The sequence below is a fragment of the Ambystoma mexicanum genome, chromosome 2q, assembly GCF_040938575.1.
Source record: "Ambystoma mexicanum isolate Mex_15411 chromosome 2q, UKY_AmexF1_1, whole genome shotgun sequence".
In the NCBI taxonomy this organism is placed as follows: domain Eukaryota; kingdom Metazoa; phylum Chordata; class Amphibia; order Caudata; family Ambystomatidae; genus Ambystoma; species Ambystoma mexicanum.
In genome coordinates, this window is record NC_090924.1 from 1,143,929,970 (window position 1) to 1,143,942,970 (window position 13,001).

The 13,001-nt window shown below is 52.1% G+C and overlaps 1 protein-coding gene across 2 annotated transcripts in view; it reads right to left on the reverse strand.

Moving 5' to 3' along the window:
• Positions 1-13,001, reverse strand: part of GLCCI1 (glucocorticoid induced 1) — a 654,614-nt gene that overhangs the window by 187,998 nt on the left and 453,615 nt on the right. For both annotated transcript variants that reach the window (XM_069648520.1, XM_069648519.1), the window contains exon 6: positions 12,749-12,956. In XM_069648520.1, the coding sequence (XP_069504621.1) occupies positions 12,749-12,956 (208 nt within the window). The remainder of the gene's footprint in view (positions 1-12,748; positions 12,957-13,001) is intronic.

Below are 13,001 nucleotides of genomic sequence, written 5' to 3' on the forward strand. Positions count from 1 at the left end.
AATCACCACAGCTGTGCTGCTTTGGCAAATTTTTGGCGTCTGCGTCCTGCGTCGATGACGTCAATACGCTGTCCTCGAGGGCCTCCGTCGAGCCGACGTCACCGGATGTTATAAGTAGGACGCACAACGCCCGTAGCCTCAGTTGTAGTTTTTTCCCAGAACATGTGGCACTAATCCTCTGCCAGTATGACCACAGAAAGCCTTGCGGAAACCTAAGCTGCAATTGCATAAGAAATTCTGTAGGGGGGCAGGTTTGGAGGGTACGATGGGGAATACGTCGTCGGAACATCCCATCAAAAGAACGTTACCAGGTAAGAAAGTAACTTGTTCTTTGAAGGGATTGGTTCATCCGACGTATTCCACATCTATGACAGACTCCCAAAGCAGTACTAACGTATGGAGGTGGGAAAAGAATTTAGAATTTTAGAATGCCCAATTAAATAGCAGAATAAAGGACCGCCTTGCCAAAGGCCAGATCTTGCCCATGGATAGAATCCAAGGAGTAGTGTTTGACAAAAGTATGGACAGAGGCCCATGTGGCTGCTTCACAAATGTTAAGAATGGGAACACCCCTCTGAAGAGCAGTAGAGGCAGCCACACCTCTAGTAGAATGGGCCCGTAAACCTACCGGACGGTCCTTACCCGCCAAGCGGTAACATTCAGATATTGTCAAGATAATCCATCTAGAAAAAGTCTGCTTAGTAACAGCTTGTCCCCAAACGCCTTCCAGCGTATCCTACAAAGAGTTGATCGTCCACTCTGACCCGGGACATGCGTGAGATGTAGAAACTTAAAGCTCTCCTAGCATCCAACCTATGGAGCCTCTCCTCTTCCTTACCAGGATGTGGAGGAGGATAAAACGCTGGAAGAATGACCTTCTGGCTTAAATGAAATTCCGACACAACTTTTCGGAAGAAAAGAAGGATCAACCCTTGTCCTTCTGAAACACTGTGAAGGGTGGCTTAGCAGATAGTGCCTGCAACTCACTCACTCTACGAGCGGAAGTAACCACAACTAAAAATACAGTCTCAAAGGACAAGAATGTAAAGGCTCAAATGGAGCACCCATTAGGAATTTTTGAACCAAGTTCAAATCCCAACCGGGCACTTTCAGAAACTGCAAAATTAAAAGGAATCTTAAAGTAAGAACACTCCGCAGACGAGTGCTTAAATCTAGACAGCGCCGTCAGGTAACCTTTAATGGTACCCACTTGCAGGCCCTTGTGGGCTAACAAAAGCAAAAAATACAGAACCACAGGAATGGCACATGAAAAAGGATCCACATTCTTAACCCTGCACCAGTCGCAGAACTTTCTCCAACGACAACGGTACAGGGACTTTGTTGCAGGACTTCTGGCCGAAAGCAACACCTCCATCACGTCTTCAGGGAGGTCCCAATCCTTATACCTCAACCTTTCAGAAGCCAAGCGTGAAGGTTGAGGGATCTGACCTCTGGACGGAGAACCTGATCCCCCCCCCTCCCTCCCGTGAGAGCAGATCGTCTTGATAGGGAAGACTGCGTGGAGGGCAAATGGACATGTCGAGAAGGTCCGGGTACCACGTTCTCCGGGCCCATGCCGGAGCAATGAGGATCATTCGGGAACCGAACCTCCGTAACTTCCTCAGCACTTGCGTAATGACTGGGACTGGAGGAATCCCATACAGCAGTGTGAAGGACCACTCCACTACGAACGCGTCCCATAAGGCTCCTCTTGGAGGAAATTCCTGCAAGTAGAATCTTTCGCACTTCCGGGTGACACTGGAGGCGAGGAGATGCACTTGAGGGGTCTCCCAAAGGGCGAAGATCTCCAGGAGAATCTCCTTAGCCAGCACCCACTCGTGAGAGATCATGCTCTACCTGCTCAGAGCGTCCGCCGCCTCGTTTTCGTCTGCGGCCAGATGAACTGCAGAGATCGAAATTTCCTGCTGGATGTGCCAGAACCAGAGCTGCATCGCCTCTCTGCACCGAGGAAGTGACCCGCCCCCCCCCCTTTTTTGTTCAGGTAGTGTATGGCCACTGTGTTGTCCGTCAGAATTAGGACATTCTTCCCTCGCACAGTGGGCAAAAAAGCCTTGAGAGCTAGCCTGATGGCCTTCAGCTCCAACAGATTGATATGGAGTCTGGACTCCGACAGAGACCGACTGCTGACTCTCAACTCGTTGGCATGAGCTCCCCATCCCGTGAGGGATGCGTCCGTCAAGATCGTCACCTCCGGCCAGGGTAGCCAAAATGGAGCCCCCTTCATCAGATTGCCTTCAACAGCCCACCACAGAAGATCCTGGGCGACCGAGGGCGGCACCTGAACGGGATCCAACATCCTGCCAGAGGACTGACCACTGCATCTTGAGAGCCCACTACAGAGATCTCATCCGCAGCCTAGCCTCTGGCACCAGGAGAAAGCAGGATGCCATGAGGCCTAGCAACCTCAAGAACTTGAACGCCGGGAGACACTGTGCATGTTGAAACTTGTGTACCATCTGCAGAATGTGATGAGCCCTCACCTGGGGAGGGGGAAACAGCCCCAGGGATGTGTCGAGCACTCCTCCGATGTACTGGGGCCACTGGGTTGGCGTCAAGGGGGACTTCTTTAAGTTCAGGGAGAAGCCCAGCCTGTGAAGGGAGTGGCAGGTGACTGACAGATGATCCAGGACTTGCTCGGGAGAGCACGCCCTGATCAACCAATCGTCCAGGCAGGGGTAGACGTGAATCCCCCCTTTCCTGAGATACGCTGCCACCACCACCATGAACTTGGTGAAAACCCTCGGGGCGGAGGTCAATCCGAACAGCAGGACCCGAAACTGAAAGTGCGAGTCGCCAACCGCGAACCTCAGGAACTTTTTGGGATGAATCGGCACATGAAAGTAAGCATCCTTGAGGTCGAGAGACACCAACCAGTCCTGAAGTTGAAGGGCCTGGAGGACTTCAGAGAGAGTAACCATCTTGAACTTGTCCTTCCTGAGGAGCTTGTTCAAACCACGCAAGTCCATAATGGGTCTCAATCCCTCATCTTTTTTCGAAACAAGAAAATAAGGGGAATGCCATCCCTAGTTCCTCTCCGCTACAGGCACCAGTTCTATGGTGCCTTTCTCCAGCAGGGAATTGATTTCCTGCGCAAGGAGTGGATCCGGACTCTTCAAAGAGAGATTCCCTGGTGGATTGTCGTGAGGCCTTTGCCGGAAAGGAAGACAGTAGCTGTGGGCTATGATCTCCAGAACCCACACATCTGAAGTAATGGCAAGCCATTCTACAAGATGCTGCGCCAGCCTTCCCCCCCAACCGGTGAACCATGGGACATGGCCCCATGACTGAGCTGAAGCAGCAGTGCCTGAGGGCAAAAAGGCAACTGCCCGAGTGGCCTTGGCACCTCGAGTACCTTGTTTTCCACCTCTGGTACTCCTACACTGGCCCCATTGACTTGCAGCTCCCCTTGATCTACAAAAGGTAGAGTAGTATCGAAAGGAACCTCCCCTCCATTGCTGTCCCCTAGGACGAAAAGGCGGAGGTTGGCGAACTGCAGCGCTCAATGACTTTGCTGCAGCTTTGGAGGTCTGCAACCTCTCACCCCTGCATCCTGCCAGCTCCTCCCCTCCTGGCATAAATGGAGGAGGAGGAGACCGGCACGCGAAGCCGCAAGGAGAAGGCTGTTGGAAAAGGCCTTTCTCCTTCTCTGCAGCTCCGCTGCGAGGGACCGTGTATCCTGCACCTACATGCGCCACCCGGAGGAAAGAAGCACCCCCCCAGAAACCTGCCACCCGCCCAATCCACATCACGGCCTGTTGCAACCATGGCAACTCGCCACAACAACATGGAGAGCGGGAAGCTGCCCGCGAAATCCTCGGCGACCTCGGATTGCCGCCATTGGCCCCTGCATCCTGCCAGCTCCTCCCCTCCTGGCATAAATAGAGGCGGAGGAGACCGGCAGGCAAAGCCGCAAGGAGAAGGCTGTTGGAAAAGGCCTTTCTCCCTCTCTGCAGCTCCGCTGCGAGGGACCGTGTATCCTGCACCTACATGCGCCACCCGGAGGAAATAAGCACCCCCCAGAAACCCGCCACCCGCCCAATCCACATCACGGCCTGTTGCAACCATGGCAACCCGCCACAACAACATGGAGAGCGGGAAGCTGCCCGCGATATCCTCGGCGACCTCGGATTGCCGCCATTGGCCCCTGCATCCTGCCAGCTCCTCCCCTCCTGGCATAAATGGAGGTGGAGGAGGAGACCAGCAGGCGAAGCCGCAAGGAGAAGGCCATTGGAAAAGGCCTTTCTCCCTCTCTGCAGCTCTCCGCTGCTCGTGGCTGCCGGTCGCCGGAAACCACTACAAAGCGGAAGGTAAGGCACCCAATGCCTCTCATGCGTGCTTTTTACCCTATGAATGTACCCACTGTATAACCCGTTGTAATGCTCTGCTCGGCTACCGTAGCAATATGCATAAATTTCAATCCTCCCATTGCTACCCGGCAAGCCTCGCAAGACGGAATGCGCTTATTGGTACAAGATCTGTGCACTGGCGCAGCTTCAATCTACTCGCGCTGGCTCATATCGCCAGCATGCAGTCACACTCCACTGTCCTTTCACGCAAATGTACTCAAACTCACAGGCCCCCCCATTACTGGCCCTCAGACTATGATGGGCCCTGCTGCCCGTGCTGCCCCAACTGCACTGCCTAATGTTGATACTGCTGACCGGATGCTGGGCCCTGATGCCCCTGTTGCCCCTACTGCACTGCCTAATGTTGATACTGCTGACCGGATGCTGGGCCCTGATGCCCCTGTTGCCCCTACTGCACTGCCTAATGTTGATACTGCTGACCTGATGCTGGGCCCTGCTACCCCTGTTGCCCCTACTGCACTGCCTAATTTTGATACTGCTGACCTGATGCTGGGCCCTGCTGCCCCTACTGCACTGCCTAATCTTGATACTGCTGACCTGATGCTGGGCCCTGCTGCCCCTACTGCACTGCCTAATGTTGATACTGCTGACCTGATGCTGGGCCCTGCTACCCCTACTGCACTGCCTAATGTTGATACTGCTGACCTGATGCTGGGCCCTGCTGCCCATGTTGCCCCTACTGCACTGCCTAATGTTGATACTGCTGACCTGATGCTGGTGTCATGATCTCTGCTTCCAAAAGATCAGGACTTGCCCGACTCCCTTGGAAGCAGACCCATAACCCCGGTTCCGAGTGCCAGCCAGTCCCAATTGGGACCTTTTGGACCCTGTCCTGGCGCCAGTGGCACCAGGCTCATAAAGATGCCCAGTCCCAGCGCTGGAAGCGCCGGGCTCATAATGCTTGGGTGGACTTACCTGCAGCAGACTATGCTGCTTACTTACCTGCCAGTTGAACCCCTGATCCTCTTCTGTTTGGGACTACTTTTCCTGTTGGGTGGGGCAGGAGCCACTCCCTAGGTTCAGAATACTGGAACTCTTCTGGAAAGCAGGAACTCTTTTCTTACCTAGGCGTGGCTGTGGAAGGAGACACCTAAGCACTACAGGAGGCTATTTAAACCACACCCGATGGATGAATCTTGCTTTGTGTTATTCTGCATTCTCAGCAGCAGAACGCTCATCGTGTCTTCTGCTTCTGATCCTGGGCCTAAGGGAACAAAGGCTTACCCATCCAGGAATCCAGTCTTCAGCAGCACCTGTAAAGACAAAGAAAGAACAGGTTAGCACTACGGTCTTCAGTGGCAGCGCATCTCTTACCTGGTCCATCGGCTGTCACCAACGCCTCGCGCTGCATTCCGGCATCTGAAAGACAAAGGCTTACCTACTCTTCGCATGCGCCGGAGGTCTTCGCACTGCATTCCGGCATCTGAAAGACAAAAGCTTACCAGCTCTTCGCACGCTCCGGAGGCCTTCGGCGCTGCATCCCGCATCTGAAAGACATAAGAAGGTGCGTTTAAAGACATTGGGCAACTTTATTACTCACGTGCCATTACTCCTTTCCACGCCGAATCCAGTGGGTATCCCAGCACCCTTCAGCTTCTCTAAAGCTCCGAACTTGTACCTGCAAGATAAAAGGGACAGTTAGTGCGCATCGTGAAGCAGGCTACAAGCGCTTACTTACGTGCTTCCAGGCGCTTCTATTCCTCACGCGGGTTCGATCCTCAACTCTCATCAGCCCGCCATCGCCGGAACCCTGCAAAACAAGAGATATCATTACAAAAGACTTTTAAGACATTTGAAGTGCCCAGAACTTACCGTTCGTGCAGTTAACGACGGACAGCATTCCTCTGAGGTCAAGAGGCCTGCACCCTTATCCAGTGAAGAAACTGGTTACGGCACCCTGCCCCGAGGCAGATGGAGAGCTCGGCGTTCACTTACCTAAGGTGAGGGCGTTAACCTTTGGGGTTCTACAGGAGAAGAGAAAGGGAAGAGGAGAGAGGCACCCAATAACCCCAGTTCATTAATCCCATATTTTCTATCTGCAGACATCTTACTCTTCGAGTCAGACATACAGTGCACAGAGGTCCAGCCCAAAGAGCCAACAGTGTGTTACACATCACCTTTGAAGATACGGCATTCACCCAGTCAAGACCGGCGCCTCTGCGGGAATCAGGTGAGCGTTACAGCTGGGCCCTGCTGCCCCTGTTGCCCCTACTGCACTGCCTAATGTTGATACTGCTGACCTGATGCTGGGCCCTGTTGCCCCTACTGCACTGCCTAATGTTGGTACTGCTGACTTGATGCTGGGCCCTGCTGCCCCTGTTGCCCCAACTGCATTGCCTATTGTTGATGCTGCTGACAATAGGGAAGGCCCTGCTGCCAAGTCCAAATCACAGCCCACCAGCCTCCCCTTAACTAGCCTGAACTGCGCCTTAGTCAATACACGCTCCATCCCTGCACACACGCTCGATGTACATGACCTCATCACCAGGGACAAGCTTGACATGCTTTTTATTTGCGAGACTTGGCTTCAAGACACCTCTGGACCTGCCCTCTCACTGGCCATCCCTGACAGTTACACCATATACAGACAGGATAGAACAGGACAGACGCGTGGTGGCGTAGCCATCATAGCCAAATACTCTCTTGACATTAGAAGAACGCAGGCAGAATAGGCCTCAACGCAGACTACCTATCAAACACAAAATCTCACACAATACTACCATTGCATTCCACCTAGTGTACCGCCCCCCTGGACCCTCAAAAGACTTCCAGGAAGCCCTCATCCACTCGCTCTCAGACAACCTGAAAAAAACCTCAAAAGTAATCCTGCTAGGGCTCAACGACACCAAAGACCTCAACGCCCAATCCCTACAAAAGGCGTTAGTCAATTTAGGTTTTGACCAAGCTATCACCAAGCCTACACACACCAAAGGACACACCCTAGACTGGGTGACACAACATAACTGTCCCATTCTCCGCCACGCTGTATCTCCCATCCCCTGGTCTGGCCATTTCTGTGTCAACTTTCACATCGACACCTCACCAGGACCCACAAGACCCTCCATCCTTCTTCCTGCAGGGCTCTCAAGGAGCTCTAAAAAACTTACGAAGGACTCACTCCTCCCGCATCTGCTCACCCCAGCACTTCTACCCCCTTTTCCCAACGATCCCACCATCCTAGCCAACACATTTAGCCAAACTATAACCACAGCGGTAGATGCCATCGCACCCCTCACGGCTAAAAAAGCAAAAAAAACTAAACACTCCAACGCATGGTTCTCACAAGAACTTGCTGATCTCCGCGCTAAGAAGAGGGCACTTCTGGCCATATGGAAAAAGCACCCTTCCGAGTCCAACAAAACTGCTTTCAAATCTATATCCAAAGATTACAAAATAGTCATCACACAGGCTTAGGCAGACTCCTACAACACCAGGATCAGCAATGTGAACTCTGATACTAAGGAAATCTTCGCCATTTTCAGGGAACTTGAGACACCGTCCACTCCACCCTCCACCATTACCCAGGATGAGACCTGGTGCAACCAAATTCAAGCAGACATGCTACACAAACTAGATACCCTACACTCTAAAATTCTATCCCACCAAAAAGCACTATCCGCTCTCCTTGAGCGCACAACGGCTCCCCCAGCCCAACCGCCTAACAATCCCATTCAAATACCGAAATTTGAATTCTCGAACATGACTGAATCTGAGGTCATTGCCCTCTTGAAATCCATTAATCCTTGGAATTGCAAGGGAGATCCCTATTTATTGAAGACAACCACCTCCTTGGGCTTCGCCAGTCTGGCTTCCGCCCCCGACACGGTACCGAGACGGCACTACTGAACCTAAAAAATCAAATAGATGACCTAAGAGATGCGGGCAAACCAGCTCTCCTCCTGCTTCTGGACCTCCCTGCGGCCTTCGACATGGGCGAGCACAAAACGTTATGCCACCATCTCACGACTTCAGCTCGCTTCTCAACCAAAGCGTGTGACTGGATATCCTCATTCCTTCAGGAGAGGGTAATGAAGGTCTTCTCTGACTCCGCCAACGCAACACCCAGCACCATCAAATGCGGAGTCCCTCAGGGCTCCTGCATAGCCCCCACACTTTACAATCTCTTCACAAGACCTCTCTTCAGGATTCTCGACTCCCTGGGCATCTCTTATACAAACTATGCAGATGATACTCAGGTTCTCATCCACCTATCAGGTGACTACACCAAGGACCTGGACACACACAACAGTATATACGCCACCATTCAATCTTGGATGGCTGAGAATTGGCTCTGTGTAAACAGTGATAAGACGGAACTTCTGCTTGTCGGCTCCCCATCCACTCTAGGCAAACAGGATTCCAAATACCAATCCTTCACCGTAGACAATATTCCCATCAAACTCTCTCAAATTATCAAAACTCTGGGTGTGTATCTAGAGCCCAGCCTCACTATGGACAGACAGGTAAATGCCATTGCCTCATCCGCAGCATATCACTCCAAACTCATCAATGCCATCAGGCCCTTCCTTTCACGCCAAAACTGCATCTCAATTGCCAGGGCCATCATCGGCTCCAGACTGGACTATTGCAATGCTCTGTTCATTGGAACCTCCCAGAGAAACCTTGCCAAACTCCAGATTGCCCAAAATAATGCCTTAAGAGCTGCTACAGGCACCTCTCGCAAGGACCACATCTCCGGGATCAGAAGGCAGGTACACTGGCTTCCCATCAAGGAAAGGGTGGTTTTCAAAACCCTGGCCCTTACACACAAGTGTCTTCACAACCAAGCCCCTCCCTATCTGACTCAAAGGATAACCAGACAAACAGTCCCCAGACCTTCGAGGGCAGCCTATGCCAACCGCATCACTGTCCCGCACACACGCAGAGGGCGCGCAGGAGGCACCAGCTTCCCTACTATGGCGGCAACCTTATGGAACAACCTCCCCGCTCAGATCAGATCGACTCACACGCGGCTTTCCGCAAGTCCTTAAAAACCAACCTCTTCATTTAAGACCCTGTCATTCTAGGTTTTTGCACTTCTTCTGTATCACCTTGTATAGGAGAATATCTGTGTTTGCCTCCTGTTACCCAGACTAGATTATTAGTAACCAACTGTAACGTCCTATGTTGTATCCTCTGTAACCATGCAAATGTATTTAATTATACTTTTTGGGGCCGCCTACTGTAACCCTCAAGCAAGCCTTCTTAAAATGTCCTTATTGCGCCTCGTTGCCTGTGGGTTGTAGTGCGCTTTACAAATGCTAAAATAAATCAAAATATAAATAAGGCTCGTCAGCCTTGCTGCCAAAAAGATGGTCACCATCAAAGGGCATGTTGAGAAGCCGGGCTTGTACATCCGGAGCAAACCACGACTTCCGCAACCACGCAAATCTGCGCATCACGGTGCTCGCAGCCATGGACCGGCTGACAGTCTGCCACGTCCAGACCCGACTGAACGGATTTACGCATGGCATCCTTGCCATCCTGTACAAGGGCAATAAAGCCATCCCGTTCCTCCCCTTCGGGAACATGTTCAGCCGCCAATGAAACAATTCCACAGAGTGTGAGTGAAACGTGCTAGGGCACACACAGAGCTGGCTGCCTTCAAAGCCATAACCCCTGAAGAAAGGACTTTCTTCGCCCAACCGTCAAAACGTTTGTTGTCCCCATCAGGAGGGATGGTAGGGTACGACGCCTGTTTTGCTGGGACCGTAGCCGCCTGCACCAAATTATCCAGAGTAGGGTGCATGGACAAGTAGCCGGGGTCGCCACTGGCTGGGCGATACTTTTTTGGCAACGACTTACCCACTGCCGGGAGACTCTCCGGAGCAGTCCAAGCCACCGCCACCCTTCTTTGCAAGGCCAGATGGAATGGCAGTACCGGGTCAGCTGGTGGACCTTGGTTCAAGATATCTGTCAGGTCATCCTGCAGAAAATCTACTGGTGGCGCAGACCACCCCAAGTACTCCGTCACCCTCGACATCAGCCGCCTGTACGAAGAGTCAGCATGCGTACTAGGCTCAGGCCTGCCAAACTCAACCTGCAGGGAGGTATCAAGACCACTGATGTCGTGCAAAGACTGACGCAGGTCTTCAATCTGGCTATGACCAGACAATATTTCGTCAGGAGCCTCATCCGGAACCAAACCTTCCTCGGACCCTTCCTCCACCTCCGAAATATAATCGAGAGGCTGGAATAAATCCCTGGAGGAGGGCACAGAAAAAGGTTCAAAGACAGGTCTCACTGACTTCTCCAGGGCCTTCCTCTGGGATTCCACCGAAGCACGGGGTACCTCCGATAAAGCATCCACATAAGGCTTCGACAGAATCGGCGTCGAGCGTGGCGCTGATGGCTTCGACACAGGCCTCGAGGGCGGAGCCCCGAGCATGTCCTTCAACGGCCTCAATGCCGATGACTTTCTCAGAGGCGGAGCCTCGAGAGTCCCTCGACGGACATGGCGCCGATGTCTTCTTCGAAGACCACCCAGGCTCAGACGGTCTCGAGGACCGGGACCTGAAGCGGGCATGACTAGAGCGATCCACCTTGTCCGATCGGGACCTCGAAGGCGCCCGATGATCGCGCCGACCACCCGAGCCTAAAGGCGGGCGAGCGGTGTCCCTAGCACGTTCCCTGCCGGCTTCTTTCGAAGGCGCGGACGGAACGGAGCCCTGCAACTGAAAAATCACCATCTCCGTACGAAATGCATCCCATTCCGCAGGAAAAGAGTGCTTGTTGGGACAAGCAACCAGCCGACGGTCAGAGTCCTCGGACGAGAACGCGACCAGTGACCGCGCTTCCGCGAGTGCCTCGAAGAAGCAGAGGAATGGCGGGAACCACTCCGGGACCAAGACCCCCCCCTGGACTTGCGCCAACGACGCGGAGTCGCCTCTTGAATCGTCGGTCGAAAGCCCAGCGGATTTCGACTTTCGGGGCTTGGAAACCCTAAAGAAAGAAAGCTCCTTCTTCCGCTCCCGCAAGGCTTTCGATGTTAACGACTAGCAATCGTCACAATCATCCGTGGCATGGTCCTCACCGAGGCACGAGAGGCAGGCGTCGTCGGGTCCGTAACCGACATCTTGGAACCGTAGTCCCAACACTTCTTGAAACCCTGCCACAGGGTAGAAGAAGACAAAGACATGATTTCTTCACAAACTAACAGGTTCGAAGAACTGATAGAATAATACTCCGAAGAACCAAGGCGTGCCGAGATCTCCGAAGCGAACACGTTCGCGGAGAAAACGGAACTGAGGCTACGGGTGTCGTGCGTCCTACTTATAAGATCCGATGACGTTGGCTCGACGGAGGCCCTCGAGGACAGCGTATCGACGTAAACGATGCAGGACGCAGAACATTTTCCCAAGCAGCACAGCTGTGGTGATTACCGGTCATAGATGTGGAATACGTCGGAGGAACCAATCCCTTCGTCTCTACGTTTAAGACGTTTTATTTCAAACATGTATCGGATATGACTAATAGGGTGGTAGCAAGCTGTGAACAAGCATATTGCTCGCCTCCAGTCTTGACATAGAATGAAGATTACCCATGCATACAGCACAGGCCAGTCTTGATTCTATTAAAGATCCGGAGGCGAGCACTATATCCCACCCAGAATGGCAAAGTCTCGATGAGTTTTATGTACCTGCATGTTGCACTGAGACTTTGGCGCATTCCTGTTCTCATGGTGTTTGTTTCATTCCTTGCAGGTGACGACCAGAAAGCGTCTTGATGGACAAGAAAGGACCACAAGCTTGGATCATGACAAGGCGAGTTGTCCCGTTGGACAGGTGGAGCCGGAGTGTCAAGGGATCCGTTGGACTAATTTGTTTCTAGAAGTTGGACGTTTATGCATGGAATTCTATTAAAGACAAAGAAAGAGGAAGGAACCTGGGGCTGGAGGATCTTATTACCCCGGGCAAGCACCTGATAGATGGAGGAGAGGAACCTCAGAACTACCAGAGGCTAGGAGACTCATGGGACTACCAGGAGCAGAGTCCTTGAACTTAACTTTTAAACATTGCATTTACCCTTTTTCTCACAGTTCGTTAAGAAAACAGGAAATACAAGTCTAAATGTTTGTTGTTTTGAAGTGCTGAAATGGCAGCAATAATGAAAGTAAAGCACAATGCTCGCCTCTGTGTCTTTAATAGAATCAAGACTGGCCTGCACTAAGCATGGGCAATCTTCATTGTTCATACAATATAGAACTGCACACTTGCACCTTTAGAGTCTATTGTAAAGCATAGACCATTATAAAGTTGGAAACATCAGCTGACAAAAACTAAAAACAACGATAATTGTCACTTTCCACTGCAAAAGGTATACTATCACAACTGGGTGTCTACAATGCGAGTCCAACTCACCTTTATCACGGTCATACAGCAGGTCCTCTGTTGAGCATGGGCTGCCATCATGAGATTCCGGAGGACAAAAAGGAGAGACAGATGGTGAATGACTACTGCAGCTGCTGCTGCGTTCCTGGACTGATGGGGTCTGCGTGTCAATACTACGTGTACTGCTACTCCGATAATGAGAGGGTAAAGGTGCTCTACGACCATCAGGAATGTCCGACTGCAACACAAACCAAGAACATTGCTTAGGCTAAAATAGCACAGC